The sequence below is a fragment of the Acomys minous genome, assembly GCF_964271855.1.
Source record: "Acomys minous genome assembly, chromosome: 13".
NCBI classification, from domain to species: Eukaryota; Metazoa; Chordata; class Mammalia; order Rodentia; family Muridae; genus Acomys; species Acomys minous.
The window spans coordinates 72,409,446-72,425,989 of NC_140495.1; the positions used below are offsets into that span (position 1 = coordinate 72,409,446).

At 37.2% G+C, this 16,544-nt stretch overlaps 1 protein-coding gene across 6 annotated transcripts in view; it reads right to left on the minus strand.

The window, feature by feature from the left end:
• COL19A1 (collagen type XIX alpha 1 chain) overlaps positions 1-16,544 on the minus strand; it is a 324,524-nt gene that overhangs the window by 144,093 nt on the left and 163,887 nt on the right. For all 6 annotated transcript variants that reach the window (XM_084755183.1, XM_084755182.1, XM_084755181.1 and 3 more), the window contains one exon: positions 525-578. In XM_084755183.1, coding sequence (XP_084611309.1) covers positions 525-578 — 54 coding nt within the window. The remainder of the gene's footprint in view (positions 1-524; positions 579-16,544) is intronic.

Sequence of the window (16,544 nt, forward strand, 5' to 3'; positions counted from 1 at the left end):
CCAGTGGCTAGAACCCCTCAGGGTTTCCTTTTGCTGGAGACACAGACTCAGCTAAGGCCAGAGACAGTTATTGTGGTATTTCCAATTAAAGCTGATATTTATTTATCGCCTGTTTCATCTTGATGAAAATCAGTAAATAGTTGTGAAATACACGTTACAAAAAGTCCCTAATGTCAATTAGTTAATTTGAGTGGAGTTTTTAGAGAATGTGTGTCTAGTCTGGACTTCCACCAAAACACTCATTAACTTAACTCAAGAACGGAAGCTATGGCCAAAGTTTTCTAGACCAAATGAGAGCTAATTGACTTTATACAAATACTAGTCTGGGCATTTGTGCTGCCAGTTTTGAAAACAGGTAGACTTTTGTGATGTTAAACCTTTGTCGAAATCTCTAATCTTCTATTTCTGTCTTTGGCTGTTAATACCCTAAGCCCACTTGCTTGCTGTGTTTATATTTTATTAGTGCTCAATAATAATTATCCTGTGAGTTGGAAAACTCTACAAGCTGCTCCTAGTTTACTTACCCTTTGACCTTCTTTTCCAGGTGGTCCTTGGGGGCCTGGTATCCCTATGGAACCCTGTGAGGAAAAAGGGACACATGTTAATACTCTAGCTCAAGTGTATCTGCTATGAACAAAGGTAGCGATGACTGTCACTCATTTCAGGGATTTAACAAAACATGTTAAAGTTGTTTGAGTCCTTTGAATGTAAGTCTATCAATATATTAATGATGAAAAATGGCTCTTCATCCTCTGGTCTGTCCTTGGACCTGAATCCAGAGAAGAGCTAAAGGAAGTTTTGAGTTAGGTAAAGAAACAAAACAAAACCAAACCAAATCCAAAACCAAACCCATAATTGCTAAACTATCACACATGGATAGCAATCAGTAAAAAGTACCTTTTACATATTTAAATTCTATAAATTAAACTACTATTTTGTTGAGGGTAGCTTTGTACCTTTACATTTTTTTCTTTTTTCTTTCTTGAGGTTTTTTCAAGACAGGGTTTCTCTGTGTAGCCATATGGTTGTTCTGAAATTCACTTTGTAGACCAAGTTGGCCTTGAACTCACAGAGTTCTGCCAGCATCTGCATCCCAAGTGCTGGTATTATAAGCATGCCCGCCACCACCTGGCAGATTTGTAACTTTTTGGAAATCACATTATTATATCATTGGCTTCAGATATGTGTGTTTATAAGATGCAACTTCTAGTATATTACATATTTTTGAATGATTTCTCTTATTATTATTGTTATGAGAGAAAGTCATTATTTTTCAGATAATAAAAATGTTCAGGAAATCCCATGTGTTGTTAAATTAAAAGCCTTGGATCTTACAAGTACTTGTTATTACATGATTTCCTTCTCAAACTCAGCCAATACTGCTCTTCTTCATCTTCAGCACTTATTCCTGCCCACTCTAGGTCTTTCCTATTGCTTCCTCCTTCCCCTTTGAACCTTCAAATGGGCTTTCTGTAGAGTTTGCATTCATCTTCAGCTTGCATTCTCTTTGTGATCTCCTCTACTTGTGTGCTTAAGGCTCTTTCCACTGATGGTTTCTGGACCCCAAGTCTTAGCTTATCTCTATGCGGATCTAACAGCTAACAGCCTGTGTGACACACCCACCAGGATATCCCACAGGCATCTGAAATTTGGGACATCAAACACCGAATGTAGACCCCTCCCTAATTCCTCTTCTGCATTCCCCACCACAGAAAACCCAAATAGCACCGTCTTGTTGCTCAATCTAGAAATCAAGCCCACACCCTACACACTCCTCTCTCAAACTCACTCCTCACATACAATGACTAAGCCAGCTTAGTTTTTTTTTAAAATATCTGGATTCATTTCTCTCCATTGCCACTGCTTTAAGATGATCATTTCCTGCCTGTCTGCAAAGCTTCCTCATGATTCTGTCACCACCAAGCCAATCCTCAGAAAACCCAGCTTTGCCTCTCTGCCTCTCTCCTGACTGGCCTGGTTAATTTAGTTTATTATGCCTGGATGTAAGCTGCAATAGGCGGGATCTCTCTCATTCAACAGGTATGTGAGTGTTCATGGCTAAAGAAAAACAATTGTCATTGGGGATCAATCCACTATAGTTAAAAAAAAAATGGATGAAGACATTAGATTTCAAATACTTATGATTAACTTATTATATATTAAATTCACACAATGACTTGAGATAAATAAACAATGTAAGTTAATCTAAAATCTTGCTACCTAGAAGAACAAGAGCTTAGGATTCTTTGTGGCTGTTTCTGAATTGAACTCCAAGCCTCTTGCATACTAAGCAATACACTCTTCCCCTGAACTACACTCCTAGCCTATGGATTCATTTTTATAATATGATCTTCTTCTGTAAAAGTCATGACTACCTTTAACTATACACTGGGTATTTTTGTGGTGACCCATAACTACATTTTACACATATAATTATTTCTATTTTTTTCACAGAAACTAAAACTTTAAAAACAGATGTAAGTCAGGCGAACACAGGTAATAGCCCAGCAATTAGGGTTCCACTTGTTTTGGACAACGCACGTACTCCTCTTGTGATAATGCATCCAACGGCCTGAGGTTCTTACCCACAGGTACTACCTATGCTATCAACCCTCTCTGAATGATGCACATAGCAGCCAGCTGGCAATGGAACAAACATATCATCTGAACTGGGCTACAAGCACATCCTACTCTAAATAATGACCACATTTTTCTTCCCTTTAATTACCATGAAATACAGAAGGATTCTTTTTATTCATATTCTACTTAAGTATAATTACAAGGGTGGGAGGTGATACAGTCTTGACTACATAGGGTGCATGTGCAGTCAGGTAAACTGTGTCCTCTGAGTGCACTTTTAGTGAGAATCCTCTACTTACCATCTATGTCTATGAATAACTAGGCATGCATATATTTACAGAATCTAAGCCTGTCAATCAAAGCAGAGAACTGCCTGTGTTATTCCCATTTGTGAACAAAGTCCTCCTCGAATCCCAATCCAACCAATCATCAGGGCCTCTGAGTAGCTTTACTCATGTGGCCTGCTGCCGTGCTTGATGGCACATTTTTAAAAAAATGATCTGTACTATAATTTTGCTTTGAACAATATCCTCTTGCTACTCTACAAGTGAGTGAGCCATTTTTTTCCCCTGTGGATAAGAGGGCTATTAGTTCATATTTGAAAATAACTGACCCAAATCCCAACCAGTATAACATGTTCATGCATACATAATTTTAACATCTGAATGTTTATTTTAAATAAAAATTTGATCAATATATTTTAAAGTTTCATTCACACAGCTTGATTAAACATATCCTATAAATCATTGTAACAAGGTTTTGAACATTAGTACAAAATTTCTGCATATGTTATTAATTAACAGATACTTGGCTTCTTTACCATAGTTTACATTTATCATGTTCATTATTTTATCTGATTTTGGAAAAAATGTTACAAAGTGTGGTAAGTCTGTATTTTACTGACTTTGGCAGAAATAGCTCTTTAGGACTGAGAAACTGATCAGTTTTTGTTTAATTTTAAAAACCACTTACAAAATAATATATAAGCAAGAGAAGTTGGATAATTAGGCTAACTTGAAAATGGCAAATTCATAATGTTTGTAAGTAAACCAAATGTTGAAATTAAAATATAGAAATATTAATTACAACATAATTACAGAGACATGCTTTTTTGTACAAGGCTGACAGAATCTTGGCTCTAGATTAAACTTTTCTCTTTTGCCCTTAGGAAAATTACTATATTTCATGAATAGTCAATCCAATACACACCATTTTTGATATTCATCCAAATACTAACAACTCCATAAATGTTTTTAAACATGAGTTTCTAACACACACACACACACATACACACACAGAGTGTCATTCTTGGAAATATAACTAAAATTCTATTCCCTTTACAAGTACGAAAAATTATATTGTAAAGTCTGTATAATGCAAAATAGTACATTTTGTTTGGATTGAGTTCAATACATTAAGAAATAATGAGAATCCGTTGTATCAACGTCTTCCTGGGATGACAATAATCCCTAGGTACATACATAAACTCTGAAGTGTGTCTCACAGCCAGAAGCTTTGCTCCCACTTCTCTTATGGTAAGTGAAGAAGCCAGATAGCAGATTGATGAAGTCTTAGCAAATTCTATGTAACCTTTAAGAAATAACTTCTTATTAAAATCACCCATGGCATTGTATATTTCATCTTTGCCATATGCCCAAATGTTCAGACATTTTGCTTCTGATTTGCTGGCTGGCTATCAAATTTAGGACTGCAATGTGTGGTTCCCTGCCACTTAGCCACCTTCTCAGCTCCAGAACAGCTTACACTGCATCAGTGAACATTAGTTGACATTTACAGAGGAAACTATTTTTGATATTGACAGTTGTAAAACAGATCCATCAATTATACTCACATACCATATTTCCAAATGGGGGAGTTATAATTTGGGGATATTTTACTATTTGCAGTTATTCAAGCCTATATTCCTTCCACTTAGTAAGATCAAGCAATGAACTTATTCATCACTTAACATGAAAACTAGAGATCTGCTTAAACTATGGGATGCCTAGATTAACTGCAAACTCAGCACTTGGTACAGAACTACTCTGCTATCCTTCATGCCTTACTCAGCTTTGAAAGTGCCATTCTGAATTTACTGTACTTAACCTTTCTCTTGATCAGTTCTGGAGGATAGATGCTTATTATATATTCTATTTCCACCTCCTGTACAGAAGCTACTAAAAAAACAAAACAAAACAAACAAACAAACAAAAAAACACATGGTATGTCAAGTCAGAAAGAAGAAAACGGGTGTAGAGCAGATGTTCGGAAGAGAACTCACTACATCTCATTATTGCTTTCATAACTTAGTTTTAATAGTACATTAGGGAACTAATTTCCCCCCTTTCATCCCTTTCCATAGTCTTAAATATTACCCTTTTACTTTTAGCTCTCTTTTCACCCCTGGATTCTACAAGTGAGAGAAAACATGTGATGCTTTAATTTAGGTTATTCTCCAGATCTTGGTGGCAAGAGACCATTGCTGAGGGGTCCATATGTTTGAGACTTAGAACCTGGAGAAATCAGTGTCCTGACCTAGAAGCGTCCTGACTACTGGCCAGCTTCCATAGTGCTGGGAATATTATGTGCCTCACATGGGGAGAAGAACATTCACCACTCATAACCATAAATGAACTCTGTGGGCTACACTAATAGCCAGGCAGAAAGGATAAGCCATCTGGTACCAAAGTTCCATGAATGTTTTGGGAGTTAACCAACCTCATTTAAAGATGAATTTGAGGTCTGCCCCACAAGAGGGACTCTGAAAATGATTCACAGTATTAATGTTAAGACCTAAAGACTTCTCATTGCCCTACAGATTAGTGTACCTTTCACCAGAGAAGCTTGTTTTAGTAATTATGGTGATTACCACAGAGACTCAAAACAAGTCAATGCAGAAAATAACAAATGTGAAATGCCCAGCCCTAAATGGAGTATTAGTACCACACCTTCTCCTCCCCATACTCAAGGATCATCACAGAAGAAGGGTTGAAAAGAATTTAAGAGTCAGAGGAGGTAGATCAAGCCTTACAAAATCCCAGCACGGAGGGGCTGGGGATGAGGAACTCCACCTCAACCTGAGGAGCTATTGGCCATTCCTGACTGCTGAGACTGGAAAGGTCAGCTTTCTGCCTGTCCCTCCCTCTCTCCCTCTCCCTCTGCCCCCCCTCCTTCACTCCCTCCCCTCCCCTCCCTCTCTCTCTCACTCTATCTCTCTCTCTCTCCTTTCCTTCTTTCCTCTTCTCCCACCTCCTCCACTTTATTATTTTTTTTTCAGGAATGCAGCCTCTGATAGAGTATTTATGCTCCAGTAAACAGCCCTAAATCCCTTCACATACTAGTAACATTAAGTGGACTCAGTGGTTTAAAAAAAAAAAACAAAACAACACATGGATTGAGAGGTGGAGTAAACAGGTAAAACTTAGATGGATGGGAATAAGGTGTTGATTTGATCAAAATACATGTATGCACTCATAAAATAAAATTCCAAAATAATAAAAATAATTATTTTTGCATGTGCAGGAGGTGTGTGGCCTGGCAGATGGATGGAGGTTACATGACAGCTCTGTGGATTGATTTTTTTTTCCTTCCAGAATTACGTGGCTTCCTACTACATAAAAATAAGCAAGTACCTTTATCAGCTGCATCTTCTCACACACCCAATAATACTTGTCTTTTTGAGATTGGGTTATTTCAGTTATCATGATGGTAATGATGTGCCATCTATTTAATTTTTCTCTTCTCTGGCTTAATACAACTCCACTGGGTACTACATTTCCTTAATCTATTGTACCTCTTGATGAACATTGGACTGATTTTATATAAATCAGTGGACATAATTATATATCAATAATATGATTATGCAGATTTCTATATTGTGTACTGACACAGGCATCTTTGGATATCATATGGAAAGTTTATCTTTTAGAAATCCCCATTATAATTTCTGTAGTGGCCTGGATCATTTACATTAAAGTCAGTAACATAATAAAGATTTGCCATTCCTTCCTATCGTAATCAATGTTTGTTTTGTTTCTTTTACTTTGGGTTTGGGGGGGGGCAGGGTCTTTTTATGTAGCCCTGGATGTCCTGAGATTTGTTATGTAGACCAGGATGACCTCCAGATCACAGAGCTTCACTTGCCTCCCAAGTGCTCAGATTAAACTGTAACTGGGGTGAGATGAAATGTCAATGTAGTTTTGATTTGCATTTTTCTTGTGACTAATGGTTTCTAAAAACGTCTTTATATAATTTATTGATTGGATTATTTACTCCTTTAGTATTGGATTTGAGTTCTTATTCTGGTTGTCAATCCTCTGTCAGATGACTAGACAGCAAGATTTATTTCCTTTTGCTTATTTCTTCACTCTGGTAATTTTTTTCTTTGTTGTGCTGATGCTTTGCAATTTGATACAATTTCATTTGTTAACTGGAAGAGCCCTGTTCGGAGAGTTCCTGCCTATATCTGTGCATGTTACTCTTATGTCTCCCTTAGGAGTCTTTGATCACTTTGAGTTGACTTTGTACACGGTGTGAAATAGAGATCCGGTTTCAATCTCTACATGTGCAAATCTAATTTCCCCAGGGGCATGTATTGAAGACACTGCCTTCTATCTAGCACACATCCTCGGCACTTTCTTAAGATTCTTCTAGCTGTAGCGGTGTGGGTTTATTTCTGTGTCCTCTATGATAAACAGCTGATTTATGTATCTGTTTCTGTGCCAGTACCATGTTGGCATTGTTACTGTGGCGTATAGTGTATTAATAATTTGAAACCAGGCACTGTGATTCCTCCAGAATTGATCTTTTTTGCTCAGGCTCTTTCTGCTTCAGCTCTTTTGAGTCTTTCATATTTCTACATTAATCTTAGAATTAATTTATTTATGTGAAGTATATTAATTTTTAATGGAAATATTAATGGCTATAAGTTTTTAGAATTGCCTTTGTTGCCTCCCAAACATTCTATAAATTACATATTGTCCATCTTTTTCTTTTATTCTAGGAATAATTTAATAGTACACTGTGTAATCTCCACGTGTTTATACAGTTTCTATACTTTTATTTTTCTAATGATTTCTTATTTTAATCTATTACATCTGACAAGTAAAAATTATTTTTATATATTTTTATATTTGTTACAGCTTGATTTATGGTCTAAAATATAGTCCATTTTGGAGAAAGTTTCCTGGGCTGTTTAGATGAATGTATATTCATCAAGTACTGGACAGAACATTCCATTAAGGTTTGTAAAGTTCATTTGATCTATAGTATGGTTTAACTCAGAAGATCCTTTGCTGACATTTTTTTTCTTTTTTTTTTCCTCCTTTATTAATTTATTCTTGTTACATCTCAATGGTTATCCCATCCCTTGTATCCTCCCATTCTTCCCTCCCTCCCAATTTCCCCTTATTCCCCTCCCCTATGACTGTTCCTGAGGGGGATTACCTCCCCCTCTATATGATCATAGGGTATCAAGTCTCTTCTTGGTAACTTGCTGTCCTTCCTCTGAGTGCCACCAGGTCTCCCCTTCCAGGGGACATGGTCAAAGGTGAGGCACCAGAGTATGTGAGAAAGTCATATCCCACTCTCCACTCTACTGTGGGGAGTGTTCTGTCCATTGTCTAGATCTGGGTAGGGGTTTAAGGTTTACCGCCTGTATTGTCCTTGGCTGGTGCCTTAGTTTGAGCGGGACCCCTGGGCCCAAATCTGCCTATCATAATGTTCTACTTGTAGGCTTCTAGGACCCTCTGGGTCCTTCTACTTTGCCTTTCTCCCATGATTCTCTCATCTAGAGTCCCACTAGAATGTCCTCTCCTCTGTCTCAGTTTCCTGGTAAGTGAAGGCTTTCGTGGGACATGCCCCTTGGGCTAATATGCAGATATAAGTGAGTATATACCATTTGAGTCTTTCTGCTTCTGGGTTAACTCACTCATTATGATCATTTCTAGCTCAATCCATTTATCGACAAATTTTGGGAATTCCTTGTTTTTAATAGCTGAATAGTATTCCATAGTGTATATGTACCACAGTTTCTTTATCCATTCTTCTATTGAGGGACACTTACGCTGTTTCCATGTTCTGGCTATTATGAATAAGGCTGCTATGAACATGGTTGAGCAAATTTTCTTGCTGTGTGCTGGAGCATCTTCTGGGTATATTCCAAGGAGTGGAATAGCTGGGTCTTGAGGAAGCCCTATTCCCATTTTTCTGAGATAGCACCAGATAGATTTCCAAAGTGGTTGTACTAGTTTGCATTCCCACCAGCAATGAAGGAGTGTTCCTCTCTCCCCACATCCTCGCCAGCATGTGGTGTCACTTGAATTTTTGATCTTAGCCATCCTGATGGGTGTAAGATGGAATCTCAGCGTTGTTTTGATTTGCATTTCCCTGATGATTAAGGAGGTTGAGCATTTCTTTAAGTGTTTCTCCGCCATTTGATATTCCTCTGTTGAGAATTCTCTGTTTAGTTCCATGCCCCATTTCTCGATTGGGTTATTTGGTTTGGTGGTATTTAATTTCTTGAGTTCTTTATATATTTTGGATATTAGACCTTTGTCAGATGTGGGGTTGGTGAAGATCTTTTCCCAGTCTGTAGGCTGTCGCTTTGTTCTCTTTACTGTGTCACCTGCCTTACAGAAGCTTCTCAGCCTCATGAGGTCCCATTTATTAATTGTTGACATTAATGCCTGGGCTGTTGGTGTTCTGTTCAGGAAGTTGTCTCCTGTGCCAATATGTTCCAGGCTCTTCCCCACTTTTTCTTCTAAGTGATTTAGTGTCTCTGGTTTTATGTTGAGGTCTTTAATCCACTTGGATTTGAGTTTTGTACAAGGTGACAAATATGGGTCCAGTTGCATTTTTTTACACATAGACATCCAGTTAGACCAGCACCATTTGTTGAAGATGCTATCCCTTTTCCATCGAATGGATTTGGCTTCTTTGTCAAAAATCAAATGCCCATATGTGTGTGGATTCATATCTGGGTCTTCGATTCGATTCCACTGATCAACCGGCCTGTTGCTGTGCCAGTACCATGCTGTTTTAATTACTATTGCTTTCATAAGATCCTACTTTGAAGGCATATATGCCACAAAATTTGAAAATCTAAGGGAAATGGACGATTTTCTTGATCAATTTCACTTGCCAAAGTTGAGTGAAGAGCAGATAAACAAGCTAAATAGTCCCATTTCCCCTACAGAAATTGAAGTAATCATTGATAGTCTCCCAACCAAAAAAAGCCCAGGGCCAGATGGCTTCAGTGCAGAATTCTACCAGACCTTCAAGGGCGAGCTAATACCGATACTCTTCAAGCTACTCCAAAAGATAGAAAGGGATGAAACATTACCAAACTCATTCTATGAGGCCATAGTCTCATTGATACCTAAACCTAACAAAGACTCAACAAAGAAAGAGAATTTCAGACCAATTTCTCTGATGAACATCGATGCAAAAATACTAAATAAAATACTTGCAAAACGAATACAAGAGCACATCAGAGATATCATTCATCATGACCAAGTAGGCTTCATTCCAGGCATGCAGGGATGGTTTAATATACGGAAATCCATCAATGTAATCCACCACATAAACAAAATGAAAATAAAAAACCACATGATCATCTCTTTGGATGCAGAGAAAGCATTTGATAAAATCCAACACCCATTCATCTTTGCTGACATTTTATTTGGATAACTGCTGATGAAAGTTGGGTATTGAAATCACTCAATATTATTGTTCTGGAACCGTCTGCTCTTTTATGTCCAATAGCATTTGTTTTAGGCAGCCTGGATACATTAGTGTTCAGTTCATATGGATTTACAGTCGTACTTTCTTAATAGACTGAGAAATTTAACTATTACTTCTTCCTCATTCTGAGGAGATCCTTGACTTGATGTCCACGTTTGCCTTATAGCCCACTTACTAATGAGTCGCACAATTGAATTTCATCACTATTATCAAACAGTAAAATCTTTGACCGTTTCCTCATGGCATTATGTGTATTTTCTAGAGATTTGTATTATTAAATGTTTGGACACATGATGCATTTATATGCTCTATGTATTCTTTTTTATTTACTTTGGTAGTTAGTGACTATCCCCTTAACTACTTTTTACATTTATTTAATCTCTTATAAAAAATACTAGAGATGAAGTTTTTTCTGCAATGTTACAGATGCACAGATTTACTTTTGTGAATGAGATTGCATTCAGCATTTTCATGATCTAAGCATCAATATAAGCATTCATTGTCAGTGAGCTCTGGATAGTAAAAATGTTGACAAAGCATGGCATTCATAAGACTGCTGCATTTTTTGGGTAAAATCGAAAATATGCCCAATGTGGTCTTAAGCAGCTCAGGCATTTCAGAGTCCAGTGAGTAGCTAATACAATGTGTTACATCCCTCTGGAGAATTGGCTGATTATTTAAGACACTGTAGGGCTTATCATTATGGAAGCTGGCGTAAATATTTAGCTGAGAAATTACTTAGCATTAAGTAGTTCCGAAGAGAGTTTTGAAACGCTTAACAAATACAGCCGATGTTTAGTAAAGTTAATAGGATAGATTAATTGCATCTGAACACATTTCCACTTGCAAAAAGAGGCAAGATGTATATTCATAACTTCTCAATCAAAGAAAGAAGCTGAAATAAATCAAAGAGTTTTTTAAAAAGTATTCTCTGCACAGTCCTGCCAGGAATGCCAAATCACACATGATACCTAATAACAACATGGCCTAAAGCATGACGTGGCTAAGTATGCCTTAAGTATTATCGTTGTTGCATTATAATATGTGTCATAGGCTTGAAATGTCAGATTAAGCGACATCTGCCACACTTAAAAGTGCTACTCAGGTTCTTGTTTTCAAATAGAGTGCGCACTATTAAAATTGCGAACAGTTTTTCTGTCAATATAAAAACTCTTTATCATTAGTAAGAAAACAAGAGCAAATTTTCCTAAACTGTGTGCATCGAAATCAGTTTTTTTCTTTTAAATATTAGTAATATTTTTGGTAAGAAATCTGTTCTGTTCAAGACGGTCTGACTACCTTGAAGTATAAATGACATATGGTTTCTTATTACTTATGAGAAGTGAAATTAAAAATACGTTAAAGACTTAAAGGAATGATTAGTTTATGTTATGCTCAAGAATTAGAATGACACAATTTCCTTAGGATTTGTGCTCAGAAAATTAATTCCATGTTTGTATAAAAAGTCTGTAGTTTTATTATAAGCAGTTTAAGTGCGTACCAGTAAATGGGTGTCTTTAAAATGAAGACAAGTATAGCCCCTTCCACAAATTAAAACAGCCACATAAGCTTTCCCAGTAACATGAACATGAGATCAGGTTTTTTTTTTATCTGTGACTTCTTAAACATTAGTACGTGCAATAATGGTTTTACCATCAGCCTCTTTAAGTTTCCTATTTAAGTGACCAATTTGTTTCCTGCCTTTGTCTATGTAAAAGACAGTAGTCATGTACCCAATTCAAAACTTAGCAATTCAAGTACGTCCTAAAAGTTTCAGACATGAGCCACGTGAATGAAAACCACTCCTGTGGTTTCAGAGAGATTTCGGAAGTAAGCTTATCCTATGTGGGGTGGATTCAGAAAACACATTCTTTTATGTTATAGATTCTGAAATAGCTATTCTTAGTTTCCATTGATGACTTTGATGAAACTAAGAATACGATAGTTTAAAAAATAAAACACGTCTTTGAATTTGGAAGGTAAGACCTCTATATTGCCTGCAAACATCCCTCTGACACTGATGTTTGCTCTTACAGCAGTGCTCTCTGGTTGGATGTTGTGTGTATGTCTGCAGTTCCTTTTCTGTGTGCAAATACACAGCATTGCCCCCTGGGTAGTTAGGTATGCGTAGATGAATGACTATTAAGATTCTTTTCTATAATAGCTAGCCATGAGAACACCAATTGCCTTAGATGCAGAAAACCCAACCTAGATAATTACATTATTCACCCACAAATCCCATGGGGTAAGGTTGGAACTGGAAACCAGCCTCCCACTTGAAGAAGCATGCCTTTCGTTACAGGAAGAAATATAACCCATATTCTTTAATTTGCCTCACAACTGATGAGGATTTTCTTTTCAAGTATTTACTTTTGAAAAATAAGATAACACAAAGAAAGTAAAGTGTTACCTGTACTCAGAATTATTCTAATTAGATTAATTAAAATGGAACCTGTCACTAAGCATGGTGGTACACGCCCATAATATGGCACACAGGAGTTGGAGGCAGAAGGATTGTGAGTTCAAGGCCAGCCTTGAACACAGCAAGACTGCCTCAAGCAAACAATGCTCCTATTCATCCTAATTATCCTAGTTACCCTCTTTAGAATATAGGATGCTCAGCACTGAGAAGATAGCGATAGCAGGATTCCCTGGAGCTCCCAGGCTGGTTATCATAGCCCTGTAGGAGACCCTGGCCCAAAACACATTTGGATGAATCCTGAGGAATGACATCTAAAGTTGATTCCTGGACTCCATATACACCCATATGTTCATGTACCTATCTGCACGTATGTACTCCTGCTGCAGGCCAACACAGCTACATGCACACAAATAAATAAGTAGATAAATAAATGATTCTGTCATTTTAAATCCCAAACATGGTTTTGCATTGATAATGACTTTTTAACTCACCTTCATTTATTTATTATAGACATGTTCATATGGTGGTAATTTCATCTTTGAATTATTGTTGACTATATGACTTTTAAAGACCTATTTTATTATTTATTTATATGTATGGATATATATACATGCATATGTACACATGTACAGAGGTGCCTAGAAGGCCAAAAGGGTGTCAAATCTACCTGGAGTTACAGGTGGTTGTGAGTCACCAGGCATGGGTGGTGAGGGTGCTGGAAACTGCACTTGGGTCCTGTAGAAGAGCCTCAAGTGCTCTTAACCACCAAATGCAGTCTCTGGTCCCTGGCTAACATGAATTCTTCTTAGATTTATTTATTTTGACTGTAATCTAATGAATGAAATCATCTGACTGCAGTTAACTCAATGCTCTGTTGACAAAGCTAGTAGGCCATAGTCTTTCAAATTCACTTGTGTCATCTGTTTCAAAGACTTATGTGAGGGGCATACGGCAGCCTCAGCATTTTCTCCTTTTCTTGTGCATGTATTTCCTTTACACACGGTCTTTCTATGTTCAAAGCTGCCATTGAACTCCCAATTCTTCTGCTTTCCACTCCTGTGTGCTATAATTATGGGTGTGTACCCCTATGCCTAGTGGCAGGGTCCATTTTCATTAATTTAATTAGGATAATTGTCTGGGGTTTGGGGTTTGCATTTCCATACATTACTGTCTCCATGAAGATTGTAGTCAGAAATAATAATTCAGACATGCTGCAAGCAACAAAAGCAAGGAAACAACAAAAGAAACAAACAAAAACAGATGAATTTCCAAGATATTCTGGAAAAGCAAAACATGGAGAGAGAAAGGGTCTAAATTCTAGAAAACAGAAGTTGGGCGATCAGTGTGAAAAAGAAGGCACAGGAAAACAAGAAGATTACAACTGCCAGAAAACAGAGCAAAAATGTAAAACAAGAAAGGTAGTTTATACTACTTAATTCTGTAAATAACACGTACATTCCTAAAACTTCAAACATCTTAAAAATGAAAACAGCACTGCCACTGTTCACTCTTCTTGCGTGTCACTTTTAATGTCTGCATGATGCTATAGGTGAGGAAGACTGCCCATCTTCTGGTATATCTTCTGCTTCAAAGCAAATGTGAAATTTTGATGATAGTGTGAGATTGCCAACCCCCTACAGAGTCTGTATTCACACACACTTCCCCCAGAAGGTGTGAATGTGTCTCTACTTTTGCTACCATAGTGAATTTTCAGTCTTTTAAGTCATCTTTGAGGGATTTTAGTTTCTTCCTCTTATGACTGTACCAAGGTACCTTTATATGTCTAAGAGCCACCTCAGAATTAAAGAACCAACTTAGTCTTTATCTTCTAAGAACTGAGTACACATCATTAACTACTTTATTTAATTGAGTTTGATTTTTTTAATGGCTTACAGGAGACTTTCTGTATCTTAGAAAATTTAGTCCCTTACTATAAATGATAAATATTTCCTATTCAGCCATATATTCAACATATATATAGTTGTTTGTTCATATAATTAAATGTGCTCCCCCCACACCCATTTAAACATCTGTTCTTTGATAATAAAGTGCATTTCTTGGGCAAGCAAGATGGCTCAGTGGTTAAAGGCACCTGTCAAGTTTGACAACCTTAGTTCCAACTCTAGAATGTTTGTGCTAAAAGGAGAGAAGCAACTCCATGTACCTTGTCCTCTGATACCCACAAGCTTGCTCCAGCTTTCTAACACAGCCTCTGATGATATGTAAGGAAAAAAAGCAAGAATAAATCTATCTTTTACTGTTAAACATCCAATATTTCTATAAGCCTTTCTAGTTCAATTTTCTATCTTTAAAGTCTTGATCCACATAGTACACTTATTGACATGGTAGTCATAAAGGCTCTAACTTTGTTTTTCTAAATCCTACAGAGTTAGTCTTAAGCCATTTATTAAAATACTATTTTCATGTTAAGTCAATCCAGGTGCTACTTGACTTTTGACTCTATAAATGTATTGATTTGTGAAGAACTTAATTTTTTTCTAAAACGCTGAATGCAGTAAGGTTAATAAAGCTAATTCTCAAAGGTATTGTGGTGGTTTGAATAAAAATGGCCCATAGGCTCATAGGGAGTGGCATTATCGGAGGTGTGGCCTTATTGAAGTAGCTGTGGCCTTGTTGGAGGAGGTGTGTCACTAGGGACAGTTTTTGAAGTCTCACATGCTCAAGCTACGCCCCTTGTGGCACACTGTTTCTTTCTGATGCCTGCAGATCAAGATCTAGAACTCTCATCTTCTTCCCCAGCACCATGTCTGCCTGCATGCTACCATGCTTCCTACGATGACAACAATAGGTTGTCATCCAGCCCCAATGAAATATTTTCCTTTATAAAAGTTGCTGTGGTCATGATATCTCCTCACAGCAATAAAGCCCAAATTAAGACAGGTATCATGTGCAGAATCAAACTCAGCACTTAGAATAGTAAAGACGTACCTTGATTTCCCTATCTAGCAATTTACCCTAAAGAGAAAGCAAGTTGTTCTCATTGGCAAAAATGATACCTACACTGCAATAATTGACTAATGTGGATAATACAATGGCTATTATTATAGTGTAAAATATGTGTTTAATTATTGCCTTGTCATTAGACTCAGTTTGTACTTAATGGTGCCAGAACCAGAAAGATGTGCTTTACTGGTTGAGTCAACCCCACACAATGAAGCACAGCACTGATAAAAATGCCACAGTGGCTTTCTAAGAATCACTTCTTCATTCACACGATCCCCCAGAAGTCTGGAAATTTACACTAGATAGCGAATTTTGATAAATTGTGTACTAGTAAGAAAAGTGGTTGCATTGCTTATGTTTTGGCTTTTTTGTGGTGCTAATTAGGGGAATGTATAAGTAGCAGGTTTTGTACTGAGGAAAAAAAAAAAACTCTGTCCCTTGATGATGTTACTGTGACAAATGAATCCAAGAGCCAGCCAAGAAACAACCTTCATTTTGGTGGAAATTATATTTCAGATCAACAGGCAAATATTTATGGACAAACATGTCTTAGAACTTTGCCTTTCAGAAACAAGAGTCAAGCTATCCGGCTATACAACTGCATCTGTTCTGCAGGCTGATGGGTGAAGGCTATGCCACTCTAATTACAGGGTCAGTAGCACCAATGAGATTGATCATGGTGTGTCATACAGACTGCCAGGATATCTGGAGCCACTTTTCGGTTTATTAGGTTAATTACATGGGTCGGGTGTGCTCTCCAAATAACTAGACGGAGAGGCTATCAATGTCACCTACATTTTAATTTGCAAAACCCTAGGAAGCTGGCATGAAAGTA